Consider the following 19637-nt stretch of genomic DNA (forward strand, 5'->3'; position numbering starts at 1 on the left):
CAGAGAATTTTTAAGAGAACAGTTGAAATACTTCCATTCAAAGTAAAAATCAACTTCAAAAAAAAAAAAAAAAAAAGAGAACTTTTACTTCGGTCTACATTTTTTATGAAATTTTCAACTTTACCCTGAAACACAAAGAACTCCCACTAAAAAGGTCTCCTTTCTAAAAATTTAGTTAAGCACTTACTGTAGCAATTATACCACTCTATTAAAATGAGTAGTGACTGGTGAAGTTGGTAATCGTGTTTGCCCTTCAAACCACAGAACAAACTTCAATTTTGTTTAATTCAAGCAGCTACTTTTAGTGCACTCATGAGCAGACACCAACCTCTTAAATGTTTGATTCTGTGAAGCAAATAAGAGCTAAATAAGCCTAACCACAAATTTAATTAGGATGGTGCAATGGCTCCAAAGGAAGCACAGTGGTCTGCTGTGACAAACCACAGACCAGGGGAATCCACAGGAGAGTTTAACTCAGTGCAAATTACTCAGCTGAAAAGGGCAAAGCTGAGGATGTCTTCAAGGAATGCACAGCCAACAGCTACAGAAAGTTGTTGGTTCGTTTTTCAAGTGAATGTGAGTATGTTTAGCTGCTGCATAAAGAAAAAAAATATATGATCCAGCTGGTTCTTCTCCAAGGCAGGATGGTACAGGTGTAGAATCCAATGAAAAATGGTTATTTTCTTTGCCTACAGAAAGAACGTGGCTGGTTTGTTTGTCTGATGTTTGGTGGTTTCTGTAGTTTTCTTTTTCCTTCCTCCCCTACTCCCTCTCTCTTAAGTGGAGAAATCAAATTTAGCTGGATGTTTTATTGGAACTCACAGGGCTTGGCTCAAACGCCAACCGCTGGCTCTCTCTCATTACTGAAATGGCTCATTATTCACTCAGTCTGACTCTATCCAAATCCTGGGAAGTTAATATTCCACTTTACAGTTTATCACCGGCTATCAGAGCCCTGGTGCCTCCTTACAGCTCCCAGGGTCTCTTTCAGTCCCAGGGGACAGTGCAGCACCTCCTCTCTCACTTCCTCTGCGCTGCCTTTAATTCTCAATACATAGAAACACAACCCACCTCTGCAATCACAGTCACAGCTTTCAACTTCAAGTTGGTTTTATTTTTCTTTTACATGCTTTAGAACTCTTTTTTTTTTTACTCTTATCACAAGGCTATCTGGAATGGTAAGACCTGTGATTCCACTCACCACAATTTGTTGTATACCTCTGTGCTTCAACCCTCCTGCTTGTGATGAGGTGAGCAACAGAAAATTTTATCTTATAAAACAAATTCAGTCAAAGAGTCAGGTCTATGACACACAAGAAGGGGCTTTACTGACTTGCAGAGACCTGGCAATACAGGCTGAGTGTAAAATACTGCACAGGAAATGGCTAAAAGTTCTTTTACATGGTAGTTATCCTTGTTCAAGTTTTCTGACATGTAACTAAATTTCATCTTACCAGCATTATTTTAATAATCTCTCCTGTTGTTCTTTTGCACAATATATTTCTTAAATTCCCTTTGCATTACCTGCAGGAAGGTGAACACACACAATGTTCCTCCAAAAATCTTGCTGAGATCTCTACTGTCCCCAAAGCTTTAGTGCCACCAATGTTACTCTGGTAAGTGAGTGTGCACTTGTTTCCTTGGAACACAATTCCCAACCACATCCCAGGACAGCACAGCATAATCCTCTCCATTAAGGAAAAGCTAGGGCCCCTGGCAAGGAGCTTTTCTTTAGGGCACTGAAGCACATTTTCTCCATCAAACCTGTAAAATTGTGTTCTTTATACTCCAGCTTGTTTTTTCATTTCCTGTACTTTAAAAATACCCAAGTAGATTTCTGAGCTGCTTTGCAATTGTTTCAGATCTATATGGGCTGGAAAAGCAATCAATGCTCCTATAGAACAGTGCTAATAAAGTGACTATTCTACCCATTTACTATCTAGTACATAAAATTGTTGCTTTGTCTGTTCTGTAAGTAAAATGTACCTCATGTCAGAGAGCCAATGACGTTGGAAAAGCCCTCCAAGGCCATGGAGTCCCAGCTGTGCCCAATGCCCACCTTGTCCCAGAGCCCTGAGTGCCACCTCCAGCCCTTCCTGGGACACCTGCAGGGATGGGCACTCCCAAGCTCCCTGGGCAGCCCCTGCCAAGGCCTGAGCACCCTTTCCATGGGCAAATTCCTGCTGGTGCCCCCCCTGAGCCTGCCCTGGCCCAGCCTGAGGCCGTTCCCTCTGCTCCTGTCCCTGTTCCTGGGAGCACAGCCCGACCCCCCGGCTGTCCCCTCCTGGCAGGGAGTTGTGCAGAGCCACAAGGGCCCCCTGAGCCTCCTTTTCTCCAGGCTGAGCCCCTTCCCAGCTCCCTCAGCCCCTGCTGGGGCTCCAGCCAGGACAGAATCCTAGTGCTGTTCAAAGAGCAGTGTATAGACCTGCCATAGGTGCCTTTATTACCACATTTTAAACTTTCATAAATACAGAAAGACTCTTCAGAAAGCACTAAAGTCAAGTCTGTGGCAAGAGTGCCGATGTCCTTTGCAAATCGCGGCGGCCCCCGGCCCGGCCCGGCCCCGCACTCGGTGCCGCGGTTGCCGGGTAACCGCGCCCGGGCCCTCAGCGTCTGTGACGGCGCAGCGGCCTCAGCGCCCGGAGCCCGGCCCTGGCTCATTCGCACGGCGATCCGCCAAGCGAATTGTTCGCAGAGATTGGTCTCTACGAGTTCTTTGAATTCGCGGAGAATTGGTCTCTGTGAGCGACTCCTAAACTCGCAAAACGTTGGTCTTTACAAAAGACTCCTAAATTCGCAGAACATTGGTTTCTGCCAGGGAGTCCTGAACTGGCAGAACATCGGTTTCTGCCAGGGAGTCCTGAACTTCGTTTGAAGGTAAAGACTGACCCAAGTTGTACTTTCTGGTTTTGTCACATCTGTGACAAAAAGAGAAAGTACAACTTTGGCTCTGAAAGAGAATGCCAAAGGGAAATACAGGATGGGATAATGCCAGTCTTCAGTTCGGTGGCATGTACAGCTGAGGGGATGAACAAAGATATGGTCTTCTGATGGTGCTTTTTTCTCACTGAAGAAATGCAACATTTCCTGAATATACTAGTCTATACATTTTTTCCTATAGCAACTACTTAAACTGCTTAAAGGTGAATGAGTTCTGTTCAAGGTTCAGTGGGTTGTTATGATCTGGTTATTAAAATTATTAAGGAGATGCCCCTGAATTAAGGTGCAAAATGAGACCATATGCCAAAGTCAAAAGTTTGGATTTTATGGAACAGTAAATGTGAAGAAGAGTGAGGGAGAAAGAAATAGAAAAATAGAAAATATAACCATTCCATGGATCCTAAAAATCCCATTCAATCCTCTTCTGATCTTCTCTGTGGTGAGGTCTCACAAAATGTAAGACTCCAATGGATTAATGCAGATTTGGGCAAGGTGGGACTGCCCAGTACCTCCCTGGGGTGGGACAAGTTTGGCTCTGTCTTTTGCTACTTTCCAATAATATAAAATCTTTAGCACCTGTATATCCTTTGAGCCTGCTGTGAATTGGGCTGTGGATTTTCAGATCTGTTGTGTTCCTTTGCATGCCATGCAGCCATCTGGTGCAAGGCCTCAGGAATGGCTCTGGGGGCACTTTGGAGGTCTTTGATGGGTTCTGACACCCCCTCAGCTGCCCCTCAGGGGAATGTCCCCTGGATGTGGCCTTCTGGGGCTGGGGGGTTTAGAGCTGAGCCACTTTGTGTCAGGGAGGATGGGTGTCCACTGTCTCTTACCAGAGGTTGTGCCACACACCCAAAATTTCCTCCTTCCCCCTCTGTTGCTGGGAGGCTTGTGTGCAAACCTGGCCTCAGCAGATGAGTCTGTGGCTGTGACTTCCCCAGCCTGAAGGCAGACAGAGCTGATTTTCAGGACAGCTGCTGCGTTTGGCTTTAGTGGGGATATATTTTTCTCCCATAGCCTTGTTCACTTCTCCCCAGACCTGAGCTAACAGGACAATAGTGTCACCTTTATCTTGTCTCAAGTTCCCTTAGGTGGCTTAACTCACAGTGCCAAGTTCCAGTCAGGAGGCATTTTCAGGGAAGGGTGGGCTTGGCTGGTCTCAGCTTCTTTATACAGTTTTGTCACCATGGGCAAAAAGTCCTTTATAGGAATATTTAACCTTTAGCCATAACATTCCAGTCTCTCACAAGTCTTGTGAGGAGCAGCTGAGAGAGCAGGGATTGTTTAGCCTAAAAAAGAGGAGGTCCACTCAAGCTGTTTGTAAATAATATTTAAGCCAGAGCTTTGTCTGTTTAAAGTAATATTAATGTTCAGTATTTTAGCTCCAGGTTTCAGTACGATCCATCTTTGAATTGCCCAAGGTAGACATATAGTTCAAATAAAGTCCAGCTAGAGACCTAACAATACTAGCTACTTATGCTAAACAAGCACTTAGCTACTTTGAAATCATGTAAGATCTTTAGCACCAGTATATCCCTTGAGTCTGCCATGAATTGGGTTCTGGATGTTCAGAGTTCCACTGTTGTTCCTTCCAGTTTTGTTGAGGCACTGTCGCTCATCTGTGACATCCTCCCTTCAAAATGGATTTTGGAATCCCGAGAAGGATACCGAAGCCACCTCTTTTGTTCAGGGACAAAATGAAACCTAATAATGTGAGTAGCCACTGGGGCTGTGTTAAGGCTGGCAGCTGCCCTGGTGTCCCTGCTCTCCCTGCCCCTGTTGTCCAGCAGCACTGTGAAGCTGCAGACCCCCTGCCCAGCTCTATGTGCCGTGCTGCTGTTGCTGGGGGCTGTCCTGGTGCAGAAGGGAACACTGTGGGATGTGTCAGGGACAGCTGAAGCCCTCAGCATGGGCTTCTTTCCTTCCCCTTTGCCTCAGGAATTCCTTCTGTCAGGCTGGGCACTCACCTGTGCTGCTCTGACCAACCTGCCCTTGGGCACCTGGGCATGTGAGGGGAAAGCTCAAACTCTGCCCAAAGCCTGGAGAGCCACAGCTGGTCCCAGCTGGAAGAGCTTCCAAAGCAGCTGTTCTCTCTCAGCTCCTGTGTGGGCACAGATGCAGCCCTGCAGGCAGCACTGGAGCCAGGGCCACAAAGGTCCCTTGCTGTCTGCAGCTCCCTTGGCTGAAGATGCCCCACTGCTGAGGCTCTGTCAAGGAGATGCCTCTGTTTTCTTCTGTGGAGGGCTCTGTCAGCCCAGACAGAAAAAACAAATGCTAATTAACAGAGAGAGCTAAAACTTGGAGACATTCCTGTGCACCTCACTCTTGGTGCAGCTTTTCTTTCTTGCTTGTCTTGGACTTGGCCAGCAGTGCTATCTCCTCGCTGTGAGTTCTGAGTGTTGTGCAGGGATGGAGTTTGGGCAGTTCTGAGAGCTCCTCCCCACTCTCTGAAAAGGTCACTGTCTCAATCCAATGAAATGTAAGAGGAAACAAATGCCCAGAGAGCAGAAATCCCCAAACATGTCCCATCAAAACACGGAGAGACTGATGGGACACAGCCATGTGGTTGGAGTATGTGTATTGCACTCTGTATTATTAATTTATTGGTGCTAAGTGAAATAGTGAAATAGCAGATAACTTCCAGGGCTTCCAGAACTGTCCAAGTGGCTGTGATCACAAATTATTCACCAGTGCCTCTTGTTCAAGAAAAGCTTTTCTGAACAAGCACATCTCTGAGGTTCCTGCTGGTTTGTTTTGGATTGTTTTTTTTTTTTTGCCTTTCAGGTGCCTGCCGCTAAGTATGAGAGGGATCAGTATATCGAGATGAGGAAGCAGGCCGGCATTACCTGGCCTTATCCGCTCACTCTTACCGCATTAGTGGAAATGACCTCTCTTGGCTCAAAGGTAGCCTTATCCCGCTCTTTTCCTTTCTGTTTGATGTGAAGTTTGAAGAGGGTGTGTGCTTGTGACAGGCTTGCCTCCAGCAAAATACCTCAGTGTCCAGGTCCTCTTGTCATTGCAAACTGCTGGGAGTGGTGGACTGGGAGTCCTGGTGTGCATTAAGCAAACACAAATAACCTCTGCTGGAGCTGCTGGGCTGTGCTGGAGTGTAGCTGCCATTGCTAAAACCATGGGGGGGAAGGCTAGGGACACAAAGGCACAAAACTGCCATTTGCCATTCTCCTGCTGAAGGAGCCACCTCTTGCTTTGGTGTGGTCACCATCAAATGCTTGGGGTCACAGGATTCCCTGCACAGTGGCAGCGTTGGCCTTTGAAGGCCGAGGACCTGCAGGAATTACTTCAGATTTAGCAAAACAAATTGCATTAATGCTTTGGGTGGGAACAAGGTGTTGGACCCTGACGGGCTGTTAGATTTTGCAGGCTGCCAGATGTACAGGGGACTTGCCTCCCCTTCCCTCTCATCCTCCTTCCTTTTGGTCAGGTCTTCAACCCCTTCCCTCTCCCAGCTCACAGCAACACCCAACAAACTAACCTGAACAAATCCAAACCACAAACAACACACAGAACCAACAAATTCCATTCTTTCACTTAAAAACCTTTTGACTTCAGCCAAATATCAGCTCATCTCTCTCCTCCCTGGTACTGTTCTCTTCTTACTGAACTTCTAGATCAAAAGAGATATTTGCAGTTGAGTGGGCACAATTTCCCTGTCTCAGAGTAAAGGACATCCCAAAACTGTTTCCCATAGAGTCTGATGTATATTAGTGGGTTTTACTTACTCCATCAGTGCTCAGTCAGCATCCCAGTGGGTACAGGGCTGTGCTTAAGGGAAGTGCTGCCTGGCTTTCTGAAGAAGGAAAGCTGGAAAAATACATGCCAAAAGAACAGTTTGGCTTGAGCCTGCTGTGTGTGGCCCAGCAGTTCTTGATAAGCTCAGAGCAGAGGTAGGTGAGCCACTGTTTGTCCAGTGTGTCCTGGGCAGATGTGCTCACCCAGAATCTGTGCTTCACTGGGGATCAGTGTAAGATTCTCCTTCATGAACCTTCCTCCCAGCAGCTGAACCTCTCCCTGCTCTCTCTCACCTCTCCAGAAGCGAGCTCCCCCAAAAAGGGAGTTGTTTGGGGTTTCCCCAACAGAGATAGTATTTCAGAACTTCATCGCTCCTGAGGTCTCTGAAATGGTGCTGACGATCATGAATAAGGACAGGGTAAGTGCTGGCACTTGGAGCTTTAACACTGTACTGGAAGAGGAGGGTGGTGTAATTCCCATAGTGTACAGCAAAGCAAGTTATCTGCTGCAGCACATCCAGAAGAAAATGTCTCAGCACCTTGTTCTGCAAGATGGTGGAAATCTTCCTGTGCTGGGAATTGTCCCGTGATTTTAGCCATGCATTGATGGTGTGTATCCCAAAGGAGTTTCCTTCTCTTGAAAGCTCTGGATTGACAGGAATGTTGAGGCCTGTACTGTTCTTACCTGCTCTCATGCTTTGCCTTGAGACTATAGCACATCCTGTGTCTCCTTGGTTAATCTTGGCTCCTGGTAGGAATCTCTGCCTCTCTCAGCCAGTTTGGCTCCCTTTGTGCAGCTCACAGTCACAGCTCAGGGGCTGAGTCTTCTGCACTTTATGCTGGAATCACTTCTCATTAACAGCATTGGCACTGCAGGAAACGTGTTCTGAAAGAGCCCTGCAATCAGGCTGATGGAGCAGAAGCAGTGAGAGGCCTTTAGGTGCCACTTCAGGCTCCTGCTCAGCTTCATCCAGCTCTGCTCAGCTTTTCCAAAAGCAACACGGTGCTCTGCTTTCCCTTTGGAGAACCACAGCACATCCAATGCTCCTGGAGGTTTTCACTTTCACTTGTGATTGTTTTGCAGTTTCCAAAGAGAGTTGAGAAGAAAAAGTTGAAAAATGTCAGCAGTTGTGTTCCAGTGTAAAGAGGAAAACGGAGACCACTGGAATTTTAGTCAGGGAAACATTTTCTCAAATGAGCCTTGTGCCAAGAGTAGGCTGGTGGGAAGAGACAGGAAGGAGTCAAAATCATCTGGTTTAGACTGTTGGAGAGCATTTTGGTGCTCAGTGGTTGATGATATCTGAGTGCCAGAGGGTAGAACCTGGCTTGCTGGCTGCAGGCAGGAATGCGCAGCAGCCCAGCTTGCCTGCACAGGCAGCAAGAACCCCTGGAGAGCCAAGATTGGCTTTTCATCCTGGAGCCACACTGTGAGTCAGTGCTGGTCATGTTTCTCCAGGCAGAAAATGCCTTTGAAGCCCATAGTCAATAGGCACAGTCTGTGTTTCTGTCACTTTTGCCAAACTGATTGCTCTCATGGTTTTATGATTCTTCCTTGCTGCTTTACTGCCCATTTAAATTCTCTTTGCCATCTCCTTGTTTTAGGGATTTAGGATTGTCTTGCTGTGCTTTTTTTGCTTTTCAGGTTTGCTTTTATTTCCAGTAAGGCCACAGTGTTTGGTCTCCTCTCTTGCTGGTCTGCCTGTATGACTCTGAACCCAGAATGTCCCTACCCAAACCTGATCTGCTAGAAGGGAATTTTTTCCTTCCCCCAGGACAATTTGATGTTTTGCTTTCAGATAGCACATTTCCCCTCTGGAACACCACTGCATGGCTGTGTGCAGGCAAAAGCCAGCAGGAATTTTGGCCTTGTTGAGTATACAGATGACTTGGTTCAGGTGCTCTGTCTCCATCCTGCTGGTGCTGACCTGCTCAGCCCTTCCTTCCCACCAGGCACTGCCCAACTGCCCCTGGCCAAAATGCTGGAGCCAGACAGAAGGGATTCAAGCTCACCCTTGTGAATGATGTGCCTGTACCTGCACAGCTGAAAGTGCTTTGGAAAAGGTTCAAGGAGGGATGTCACCAGGGCATGGACAGGTCTCCTCTCGTCCTGTTTCCACAAAAATCCTCATTTCATGTCTTTGCTGCAGATTACTCGTATGGTGAAGATCTCCATGGAGAGCTCCCCTTATTTTGAGCTGGCGTGCCCCAGTGATGTGTACCACATCGTGCCAGCAGGAGCCTCTTCCCATGTGCGCATCCGCTTCAGCCCCGACGAGAACAAGGTGAGACTGGAGGAGCCAAAGCACAGAATGATCTCTAAAGCCATTGTTTTCCCTGCACTCTGGGTACAGCCCATTCCATGCTGCCAGTTTGGCTCCAGGCCGTGGGCAGGCAGCCTGCAGCCAGTCACACCTTGGCACGTGCTGTCAGGCACTGCAGCCAGGCCTGACAGGCTCTGCTTCCCCTCCCTGCACATACCTGAGCATACCCAAGGGAAGATTCACAGGGAACAGGATAAAAATGACAGAGAGGTGTTGACAGATGTTTGGCCATCTCTAGGTACAGTGGAAGGGGTGTCATTATTATGGAAAACACTCGAGGAACAAAGAGGTCAGAGAGCTTTCCTCCTTCCTCACTGGCAACAGCTTCCCTGCCTCCCCCTGGACTGGAGCAAAGACGGTGCTTTTTCACCCTCTCTGCTCTCCAGCCTTGCAGCTGTGCTGCCCCAGAGCACAAGTGAGCATGGTACAGCTGCAGGGCCAGGGCAGAGGATGTGCTGTGCCCATGAGCCCAGCCTGGCACAGGCACACTGGGCTCTGGGTGCCCTTGGTCAGCAGGAGGTTGCTGAGCTGCATGGCACTTGGACACCTGCCTGAAAGAGCTCGTGCAGGGCAGGTACAACCTGCAGGCAGAGCTGTGAGCCCAGAGCCTGTGGCAGTGACACTGCTGTGGCTCTGTCTTCATGCCTGTCACTGTGCTTGCTCTGTCAGCTGGCACCCATCCCGTGCCAAATGTGCTTTTGTGGGGAGGTTTGAACAGCAGTGCTGAGGCCCTGGCAAGTCTGATCTCAGTGCTGGGATCTGGAGGCTTGTTCATACAGAAGGGTTTAGTACATGGCATGGAAGGGAGGAAGCCTTGCAGGGAAGGAAAGAGAGGCCCTTTCCAACAGTATCCTGCTACCTCTTAGCACTGTTCTTCTCCTGACTTGGTTGGAGAGGCAAAGTTAGAGGGGAATTCTGAGCCAACTGCACCAGGCCAGAGGTACAGGATCTCTTTGGGTGCGGCTGTTTTCTCGTCTTCCTTTTGCTGCTCAGAGTCAGTTTAACACTTTGTCCTATTCTCAGACAGTGGGAATATAGAAACCTAAAGAGGAATGTCCTGTGTTCCTTAGCTCCATGTTCCTTAGAAGGAACTTAGAAATTATTTAACATCATTAAAATTTAGAGTAAAAATTATGGTGGCCTAGGGCAGTTCTTTGTATGACCCAAGTGACACAAGAGCGAAATGCCACAGAGATGGGTTTTGCAAAGTGCACTGGTGCCTTTAAAATGTGTCATATTAGTAGAACTTAGTGTTCATTTTAGGGTGGAATAAGTAAATTGATGCCTTGAAGGGTTATAGAAATAATTTTTCTTCTGCCATGGGGATGGCACTAAATGTCCTGTGCTGAGCCAGTTTCTTTTCCTGCAGGATTATTCCCATGAGCTGGTCTGTACCACTGCAAAGGACAAGGTAGTTGTACCAATTCGGGCCATTTGTGCCCGACCTGTCCTGGTCCTCCCTGACAAGCTGGACTTCTCGGTGTGTCCGGTCAAGTACAGCGTCCAGAAGACTCTGCTGGTTTGCAATGTCGGTCACCGGGAAGCTCATTACCAGCTGAGCACCGAGAGGTGAGGCAGCTCATCTGTTCTTGTGCAAAGGATATCACCTTTGGGTGATAGCAGAGTTGGGAAAGAGCAACAAAAGGAACCAGAGCATCAGAGCTGCTGCCCTGCAGCCCTGGCTGGAAGTGAGCAGGATGGATGGCATCTGCTCTTGCTTTCAGTGTTCTTAGCAGGCTGCAGCCTTTGAGCTTTCTCTGTCCCAGATTTCCTGGAGGCTGCTGGAACATGTTGGTGGCTGGCTTGCACCCTCCTGAGCACAAGCAGCTTCTGAAATGCTTACTCAGCACTGCCAGCCAAATAGACCCATTCTCTGGGAGGCCCCAGGCATGTGGCTTTCCAGTGGTCCCTGCATCACATGCCCAACATGAGCTGTGCTGTGGGCAGCCGGTGCAGTTCCTGTTACTAAAGCTGATCTGATTTCCTTTGTCAGCTGAGGGCATCAGTCACCTCTTCTGTTCCATGATGAACCTTTGAGAGCCAGTTTAAAATTTCAAACAGATGATTTAAATCTCTGAATAAGGTTGTGCCCCCTTTCATTGAGATTTCTTTTTGAATACTCTGAAGTTGCTGTTTCTCTTTTTGGTTTGTGTTAAATGTTTGCCAAAAGATCATGAGTTCTTCATTGGGAACTGTCATAAAGGTTGAGCTCCTCTAATGCTTCTCAATATACCACATGCCCATAGGTATATGCACAGGTATATAAGAAATAGGAGACATTTAAGGAATATGTGAAAAGCAGTTGGGCTGATTTAGAAGATAGAAGTATAGAATAACTTCTGCTGGAAATCATCTGAGCAGACACACTGCTCAAAGCAAGAGCAGTGTCTGGGGATTGCAAGGTGCCACTGGGAGATCTGGACCTGTCTTTAGATGCCATACAGGAAAACAAACAAACAAATGGACCTAGTTAAAAAGCAGAAGAAAACAACCTATTAAAACCCTCTCCATACCTTATCTTTTCTGCCTGTCAGGTGCAGTAGTGATTCATTGAAAGGGCAGATCTAACAGGATGAGAACTGTCTAAAGGAGCAGCTGACAATTAACAGATAAAAGGCCAAAATTTAGCCTGCCAGCCCCATTTCTTGGCAGTGGTTTTCATTTGGTTATTACACTGTCAGGGATGTCTCCTTCACAGTTCTTCTATCTGTGGGCTCAGAGAACAGCTTAGTGCTGTTGGCTGAAATGCAGAGGAGTTGAGAGATGAGTGCTACAGCAGGAACAGAGGAGTCTGGTGGGTACAGCCCGGGGTGGGATGTAGGAGACACTGGGGCTGATTTACACTCAGTTTTTCAGTCCTGGCAACTGAGTCCTAGATTTGGCTGGATCCTCTTCTCCTGATAATTTGAAAAGCAGAAGATACCTTCTTTCTCAGGCAACCTCTGAAGTCACCCCCAGGAGTGTTATTCCCATCCTGCCATCTGAGGGCAGGAGCATGTAACATGGGGCAGCAGTGGGAATGGAATGGAATGGAATGGAATGGAATGGAATGGAATGGAATGGAATGGAATGGAATGGAATGGAATGGAATGGAATGGAATGGAATGGAAGGTAGTGCTGAAGCCTGGCCAGGGATTCCCTTAACTGGCAGCTTCTCCATTCTGGTGAAATTTCTGGCAAAATAATAAGAAAAAAATCCTGTGCCTTGCCCCCAGCAGGCACTGATCCCCCGAACCCCAGCAGAGAGCTGCAGCAGGGCTGGCATCAGCCCTGGGCCAGATGCAGGAGCCCGTGCACTGCTCTGGCTCTGGGGCTGCTGGGGCCTTGTCTTTCCTCCCCTCCCTCCAAAGTCTCATGTCCAGCACATAAACATTGCTGGCTCAAGGCTTCTCCATCAGCCAGATGTTCTCACCAGTGGCAGTGGGAACAGGTCAGCCCATCATTGCAGCACGAGGTCCTTAATGAGCAGAACCTGAAGCAAGTGACATGAATAAAGCTCAGCTTGTCAGATGTTCTCTTTCATTTTTGTGTGATGCATTCATCACCAAAGTCCCCAGAAGACACTTTGAAGTGACAGATTGACCAGCAGCAAAGCACCAAGGCCAGGAACTTGTGTTTCCTCAGTGGAGCTGTAGAAGAGCACAAAGCCCAGCAGTTGCTGGGCAGAAGCACATTTCCCCTGAGCTGTCCCTGAGCCTCAAAGCACAGAGTGTTGTGTTTGTCAGGCAAGAGCTCTTTACCTGGTGACCGATCCTGATTGCTCCTGGTAAATCCAAAGTGCACCAACACATTTGCATAATTATTTCCAATGCATTGCACAGAGTTTCCCTGCTGGGCCAAGCAAACAGTTACCAGCCTGCATGACAACCCAGAGTCCCAGGCTGCATTGCTGGTAAATACACAGAAACCTCCTGCTCTGCTTCCTTGGTGTGCTCCTGCTCATGGTGCTTCATTTAGCTGGGATTGGATCCTTCAGATTGTAAATGGCATCCTCCTTTTGGGTTTCCATGTCACTGTATTGCTCTAATCTGCATTTGCACTCTTTCAGAGTTTCGGCTGCTTTTTTTCTTAGAGCAGCTTTCATTGAAATGCTGATAAAATGTGCCCTTTTTAGGCTAAATCAGGATGTTTTCAAGGTAAAATAAACCAAAGAACCACACTGCAAATTCAACAGTGACTATTCCTTGGTCTTCAAGGAAAAGTTCCTTCTCCCTGTCTGATTCCTAGGCTGTAATATCCCAGGACAGGTACTGCATCTCTTGAGATGAGGTTTTATAGGCAGGAGGAAAAGAGAAATTCCTTAGGCAGTCAGTGTCAAGTTGTGCATGCAGATAGCTCTGAACCCTCTCTGGGCTCTTCACAAACTGTTCTCTGATGGGATTGCTGGCAGTTGGACCCTTGAGTCTCATTGCAGAGGGCTGGATGCAGAGTATGGGGGAGCTGAGGTCATTTTACGCACAGGATCTTGTGAGGGCTGGATCTCCTCAGCAGTGGCTCAGTGGCTGTTTCTGATGCTGTCTGTTCTGGCTGTCTTCTGCTGCCTGTGCTTGGTTTGCTGCCTGCTTGCCCAAAGGAGCTGAAGTGAGCTGCAGTGCAGAAGGAATCTCATGGCCAGGTGTCCCCCCAGCCCTGATCCCTCTCTTTGTGTTGCAGTCCTTTCTCTGTGGTGCCAGCCACAGGAACTCTGGGCGCTGGTGACGCTGTGGAGGTGACAGTGGGATTTCACGCGCTGACCACCGGTGACCATTGCGGGTCCCTGTGCTGCAGCACAGGTGAGTGCTGGGCCCTGCACGGGCACAGGACAGTTCTCCACCATGGCTCCCTGTTGTCCCTCCCTCTCCATTCCCTCCAGAGGTACCTCCCCTGTTCAGCTTTACCCCAAAGCAAACTGAGAACTCCTTGGTGTTGAGGGGCTTGAGAAAGTGGATCCCCCTAACAGGCAAAGATTCTTGACTCCTGTTTTGCTGGGAGTTGCTGAGTGGAGGAAGGAGGATCCCTGATTCTCCACTACCATGTGGCTATGGCTGGGTGAAGTTTTATTTCATTCCTGGGCAGTGCTGGATGTGAGGTCTCCATCAGACTCTCTCCAATGCAATGGATTTCTTCCACACCTCTGTCCCATATGCTGCTTCTCCACTGGCTTGTCACAGACCCTTTTTCTATGTTGCCCTTACACATAGATGTAGTTTCTGTCTAATAACATTTTCAAGGCCTCAAGTTCCCTTTTTTGTGACATATCAAAACAAATTTTTCCCTGTCCCCATTTCCCAGGCTGTTCATGCTGCTACAAACCTCTCACATCTATCTCTCATTTCATTTCTAGACTGAGGAATCCCATTCAGTCTTAATGTAGAAACTGCTCTGTACTTACTAATCTTTCCTTTGTCCCTTTTTTATTTAGTGTGCAATGTTCCAGCTTGGTTTTTGAGATCAGAACAATATAAAATATTTCAAGACTGATGTGGCTGTGGCTTTGGCCAGGGAGATGATGATGATGATGATGATTTTCATGGTGTTCATTTTGTAGTGGTTTGTCACATTGCAGAGCCAGGCTGGTTGTGTTTCCTCACATGTGTCCCCTCCTGCTATGGGCTGTCACTTCACTTGTTCCTCTGAGTCTCCTTTTGCTGCCCACATGCCCCCAGGCATATTTTCTGGTCAGCAACAAGGGATCCAAGGGATCAGGAGAGACAAGAGTCTCATGGGATGTCCAGGGGAGACCCTGGGCAAGCCGGGACTGAACAGGGCTCCTCAGCATCACCTGAAGGACTTTGATGCAGAAACCTCGGTGATCTGAGAGGGTCACTGGAGCACACTGACCAATCTCACTGTCCATACTGTCACCTTGGGGCCAAATCTCTACAAACACACTCAGAAATAAGGTGTTTAAGGAGCTGCCCAGGACATCCTCACCACTCTACACACAGAGCTGCCAGGATGTGATAAATGGACTGATCCACAGTACTGCTCATTCAGCTAAAAGCTGTGACACTTTCTTCTGTGACCTGTGGTTTGTTCTGTTCCTTGTGCTTCCATCAGGCAGTGAGCTGAGCAAAGACTCCCCTTTGCTTTGTTCCAGGTGAAGAAAGTGTCCACACAAAGCTCCATGGAGAAGCTGTAGATCTCAATGTTGGGCTGAGCACAAATTCCATGGAGTATAAGACTTTCATCACCATGTCAAACCAGAAAACCATGTTCATCGAAAACAGGAGTAACATCACAGCCCACTTCCAGTGGAAGGCTTTTCCTACTGAGGAAGATGACAATATAGAGAAGAGGAGGTTGGTTTGAAAAATGCATTTCAGTCAGATACATGGCCCAAGACTGAAACTAACGTGTGGCCTCAGGGGGGTGTTGGTGCTTTTGAATGGTTTAGGCCAAGTAAACCTTCCCTGGCACTAGGGTGAGTGTCCCTGGGCTTCAGGAGCTCAGCACTCAGCATTCCAGTTCCATTTATACTCTAACCAAGGATGGCATTTTGGGAAGGAAAGGTTGATGGCAATGACTGGATTTCCTCAGGTTCTAATTAGGCTCTTTTCTCTTTAATCTTCTTCCTACATGACCTGGCAACATCCCTAAACATTTCCTGAGTTGCCAGCCCCTCTTTCCAAAGGTGATACACCCTCTTTTTTTTCCTTAGTTCCTTCAAAACCTCCTTGCCCATCCAGGTTGTGTTCACTGTCAGCTTCCCTCATCAGTGTGTCTTTCAGCACACAGGGACAGTCTGTTCCTGTGCCTTCAAGTCTTCTTTCTTGAATTATATCCATTCCTCCTCGACCCGTTTGTTTTAAGGTCTGTTTGCCAAGGTACTCTCCAAATCAGTCTCTTGAACAGGCCAAAGTCTGCCCTCCAGAAGTCCAGAGTGGAAGTTTTGTTGATGCCCATCCTTGTTTCACCAAATATTGAGAACTCTAGTATTTCACAGTCACTGTACCCCAGACAGCAGTGAACAGATGAAGTTCACTTAGTTATTAGGGAATCTTCTGGTGATATCCAGTACCTGGACCCCAGGGAGGCAGCAGACTGCCCTGTGGAATGGATCCAGTAGACATCCAGGACCCTCAGTTCCCCTTAGAAGGGAGTCACCTTCTACCACTACCCTTCTTTTCTTCTTAATACTTGAGGCAGTGATCTGTCTAACAGATGAAGTGCAATTGGGAGACTCTCCAGACAGAATTTTTTCTTTAGTATCATCTGCCAGACCCTCTGGATCCAGGGCCTCATACCTATTCTGTCAGGACACTTAGGTAGGTGGTGGGGGTCAGGAACAAATTTTATTACCTTCCCAGTAGAGATCCATTTCTGTTCCCCACTGTCTCTTAGGTCTCCTCCTTTTGCCTCATCGCAGGAAGAGCAGGAACCCTCTGGTTCCTGCTGAGCTTCTCTCAGGTTTAGAAGGGTATAACTCCACCAGTTTATTTCTGTTTCTCTCTCCCTAATTCTCCTCAGCTTTTCTATTTCTTCCTTAAGCTCTGCCACTGGACAGAGCAGACCATTCAGCGGCTCACACCACACGCAGGTGTCTTTTGCACTAACCCTTCATATTAACACCAGGCTGAGACCCCCCTCCCTGCAGCCAGGGGCCTGGACATCTGCGTCCTTCCTGGGGTATTCTGCTTGAGTTAGTACACTCTTGCTGGCAGCAGCAGCAGCAATGGCTTTTCATCATTTTTAAAACACTGCTGGGGAAAAAAAAAGGCAGAAAGAAGAAAGGAAAAACAAAAAGGCAAGCACCTGACAACCAGCCAAAAGACACAAGGAGGGTGGCTGGCTGCACCCCTTTTTCTCAGCCTGATTGTTCCAAGTGCCACGCAAAAACTGAAAAAACTGTGCAAACTGCCATGCCCAAATTGCCATGGCAAGCCCCTGTTTGCTGTGAGCCAGGTCGCTCACACTCCCCAGAGCCATTTGGCATCACCTGCAAAGGACCAGGAGATGGAGCCTTGCTTGCTTGAATGGCTGGTGAGAAGATCATTTAGTGCCCTGGGCTTCTTGATTTTCCTCTGTTCTCTATTTACTTACACAGTCTCTGACTGCTGTACAAGCTCTGTGTTAAAAGAAAATCCCTTTACCTTCTCTAGCTACTTCCCTCGGCTGTTTATTTCCATTTTTTCCCAATTGCCTGCCTCAGCCTGGACCCCAGGTGATCCACGTTTCCCTCAGAAGCAACTGAGTTTCCCCAAAGTAAACTTCAACCTGGTTTTGGTTTTGTGGATTTTTGTCCAATTACATCTGTTTTCATGCTCGTTTGTGTCCTAGACTGTCACCAGGACATTTTTTTTCTTCTCACTTCCAGTCTTCAGGATGGCTGTGCTCCAAGGCTGCTGTCCTGCTGTCAGAGAAGTTTTTGAGATCTCAGAGCAGAGAGGATGTTTTCAGGAGATGAGATATAGTGCAGGATCCTTTCCCTCTCAGCACATTTACTACCATGCACTGGGATGGGACCCAAAAAGCTCTGGATCATGAAGAGGTCTCTCCAGGAGTTTGCTGTGTCCCTCCCGCACAGCAAAGTCCCTTCCCCTCCCAGAGCCCCTGTTCTCATGCATATTGCATATAGAACCTTGAATGTCACTGAAGGGATGCGGTGCCTGAATTCATCCATTTCCTTTGGAAGTGCTCTGGGATGCTCTTGTGAAAGGCAGAGTAGGGAACAGGGCAGGTCCAAAATGGAAGAAACAAAGAGGGATGCTGGTAACACGTAGCTGCAACCCAGCTTCATCTCCCCTTCCCAGGGAAGCCCTGCAGTGGGTGCTCTGTGATCTTTATCTGCCTCCCCCGAGCAGCTCAGTGGCAGGAAAAGCCAGCTGAGGTGGCTGGTGGATTCTCCCTCAGTTTTGGCAGAGGCTTTGAGCCAGGAGGTTCTCTGGAGGGATGCTGGCTTTGGAAACCTCTCCTGAGCTTGCAAGCATGGAGTAAAACTACCTGCTGTGCCAGTGAACAAAGAGTTATCCTCTGATCCATTTGGGACCCTCATGGCTTGGGGTCAGCCTTGGCTGGGGAGCTGCTGCTGCTTCTCCCCAAGTGCTTTGCTCTCCTGCACTCACACTTCTTTCTGCAAATATGTGGCTTATTAAACCATCTGCTGGCCTTGTCTCTCCCTGGGGCTGCAGGCAGTGTGATTTGCTGCAGCCATCGAGTGAGGTGTGGATCGAAAGCTTAATGGAGGAGAAAGAAATAAAGGAGGAGAAGGGCTTTTGTGAAGATCACGTTGCCCTCCTGAGCAGCATGGTCGAGGAGAAGATTGCAAAGGTGCAAAGAGACCCCCTGCTGTTCTCCAGTGACATTTTTTTCATTGAGCCAATGGTAAGTGATAGCTGAGAGCCTCATTTTCCTCCTCCTCCTCTTCCTCTTGCTCCTCCCAAGCACCCTACCCCCACCCCTTTCCCCCCCAGCTGCAGTCACTGGGCAGATCCTCAGCTGGCCCCATGTGCTGAGAGGGAGGACATGGAGTGTCTGGTGCAGCTGCAGAGCTCCCTGCTAAAAAAGCATTTCTGCCCTGCAGGCTCAAGGCAGGGCTGGGAGCCTGACAAAGCTGAGCTCTGCTGCCAGGGCTCGAGCTCAAGGGCACTCTGTGCGTGTCCTTGCAGTGTCACAGGGAGCAGTTACTGTAGGTAGGGGCTCCCCCAACACGTGGGGTTCAGCAGAGGCTGTTGGAGCACTGCCAGCTCACACACTGACCTGAAGCTTGCAATGGTTCTCTGGGAAGAGGAGGCCAAATTCAGCCCAAGGTTAATGACAGAAATGCCAATCCCCTCCTGTAACCACTCCTTGCACTATTTCTGAGTCTGCCTTCCAGTGTCCTCTGAGAGCCTGGACACCAGGGTGGAAGGGTGAAATGGGCCTTTGGAGTTCTCCTGCACACAGGGACAGAAAACCTTTTCCTTTTCTGGTGATGCAAGCAAACTGCCACGTGCTCCCATCAACCAGAGCCCTGATCCTGAGTGCTGGCATTGTGAGAGATGATGAATGCCTGGTGTCTGCACAGTGCAAAATCCCTTCTCATCTTGGAGTAAACGCCAGAATAATCCCAACCTCTGCTTTTTTTCTAGACAGGTTAACTAATATCTGTATTTCAAGGAAGGGGAATCATGTTCTCTTCTTGGTTACTCCTATGGCCCATCTAAGACCAAGAGCCACCAGTGCACAGTGGCAGTTACATCCCATGTAGCTGACAGCAGCATGATGTGACCAAGAGCTTGTGTCAGAGCAGCAGGAATATTGTGGAGAGTGGGAGCTGATCAGCTGAGCACTGAGAGCTACCAGCAGTGTGTTGAGCTGGGTTTGGAGTGTTTCCTTGGCTCTTTGTCTTGTTCACTCATCAAGACTGATGCTCTAATTCAAGGCTTACAGGCCTGTGGTTGAAAACAAGCAATGTGAAGTTTGAAGAGCAATGTTTTGCTGTCTCTTTCTGTTGCAGGAGGGAGAAATCGAGCCAAATAGTTCCGCCGAAATCAAGGTGACCTTCAAGCCCCTGGAAGCACAGGAGTATGAAAGTGTGGCTTACTGCAATGTCTCAGGTGCAGCTGCTTTGCCCTGCTTTTCTCCCCCTCAGTGAAGCCATGGTGCAAGCCTGAGCCCACTGGGCTCCCATGGAACTGCTGGGAAGAGTCCCTGGTCAGCAGGGCAGTGC

General features: G+C 48.3%; 1 protein-coding gene across 1 annotated transcript in view; it reads left to right on the forward strand.

Moving 5' to 3' along the window:
- The first annotated feature begins 2521 nt into the window (after positions 1–2521).
- The window catches only part of LOC132333008 (hydrocephalus-inducing protein-like), a 69601-nt gene continuing 52485 nt past the window's right edge, over positions 2522–19637 (forward strand). Inside the window, exons 1-8 of the mRNA XM_059857735.1 lie at positions 2522–2680; positions 6989–7105; positions 8834–8968; positions 10377–10576; positions 13661–13779; positions 15087–15288; positions 18118–18310; positions 19425–19524. Coding sequence (XP_059713718.1) covers positions 2522–2680; positions 6989–7105; positions 8834–8968; positions 10377–10576; positions 13661–13779; positions 15087–15288; positions 18118–18310; positions 19425–19524 — 1225 coding nt within the window. The remainder of the gene's footprint in view (positions 2681–6988; positions 7106–8833; positions 8969–10376; positions 10577–13660; positions 13780–15086; positions 15289–18117; positions 18311–19424; positions 19525–19637) is intronic.

The sequence above is a fragment of the Haemorhous mexicanus genome, chromosome 12 (assembly GCF_027477595.1).
Source record: "Haemorhous mexicanus isolate bHaeMex1 chromosome 12, bHaeMex1.pri, whole genome shotgun sequence".
Classification (NCBI taxonomy): Eukaryota; Metazoa; Chordata; class Aves; order Passeriformes; family Fringillidae; genus Haemorhous; species Haemorhous mexicanus.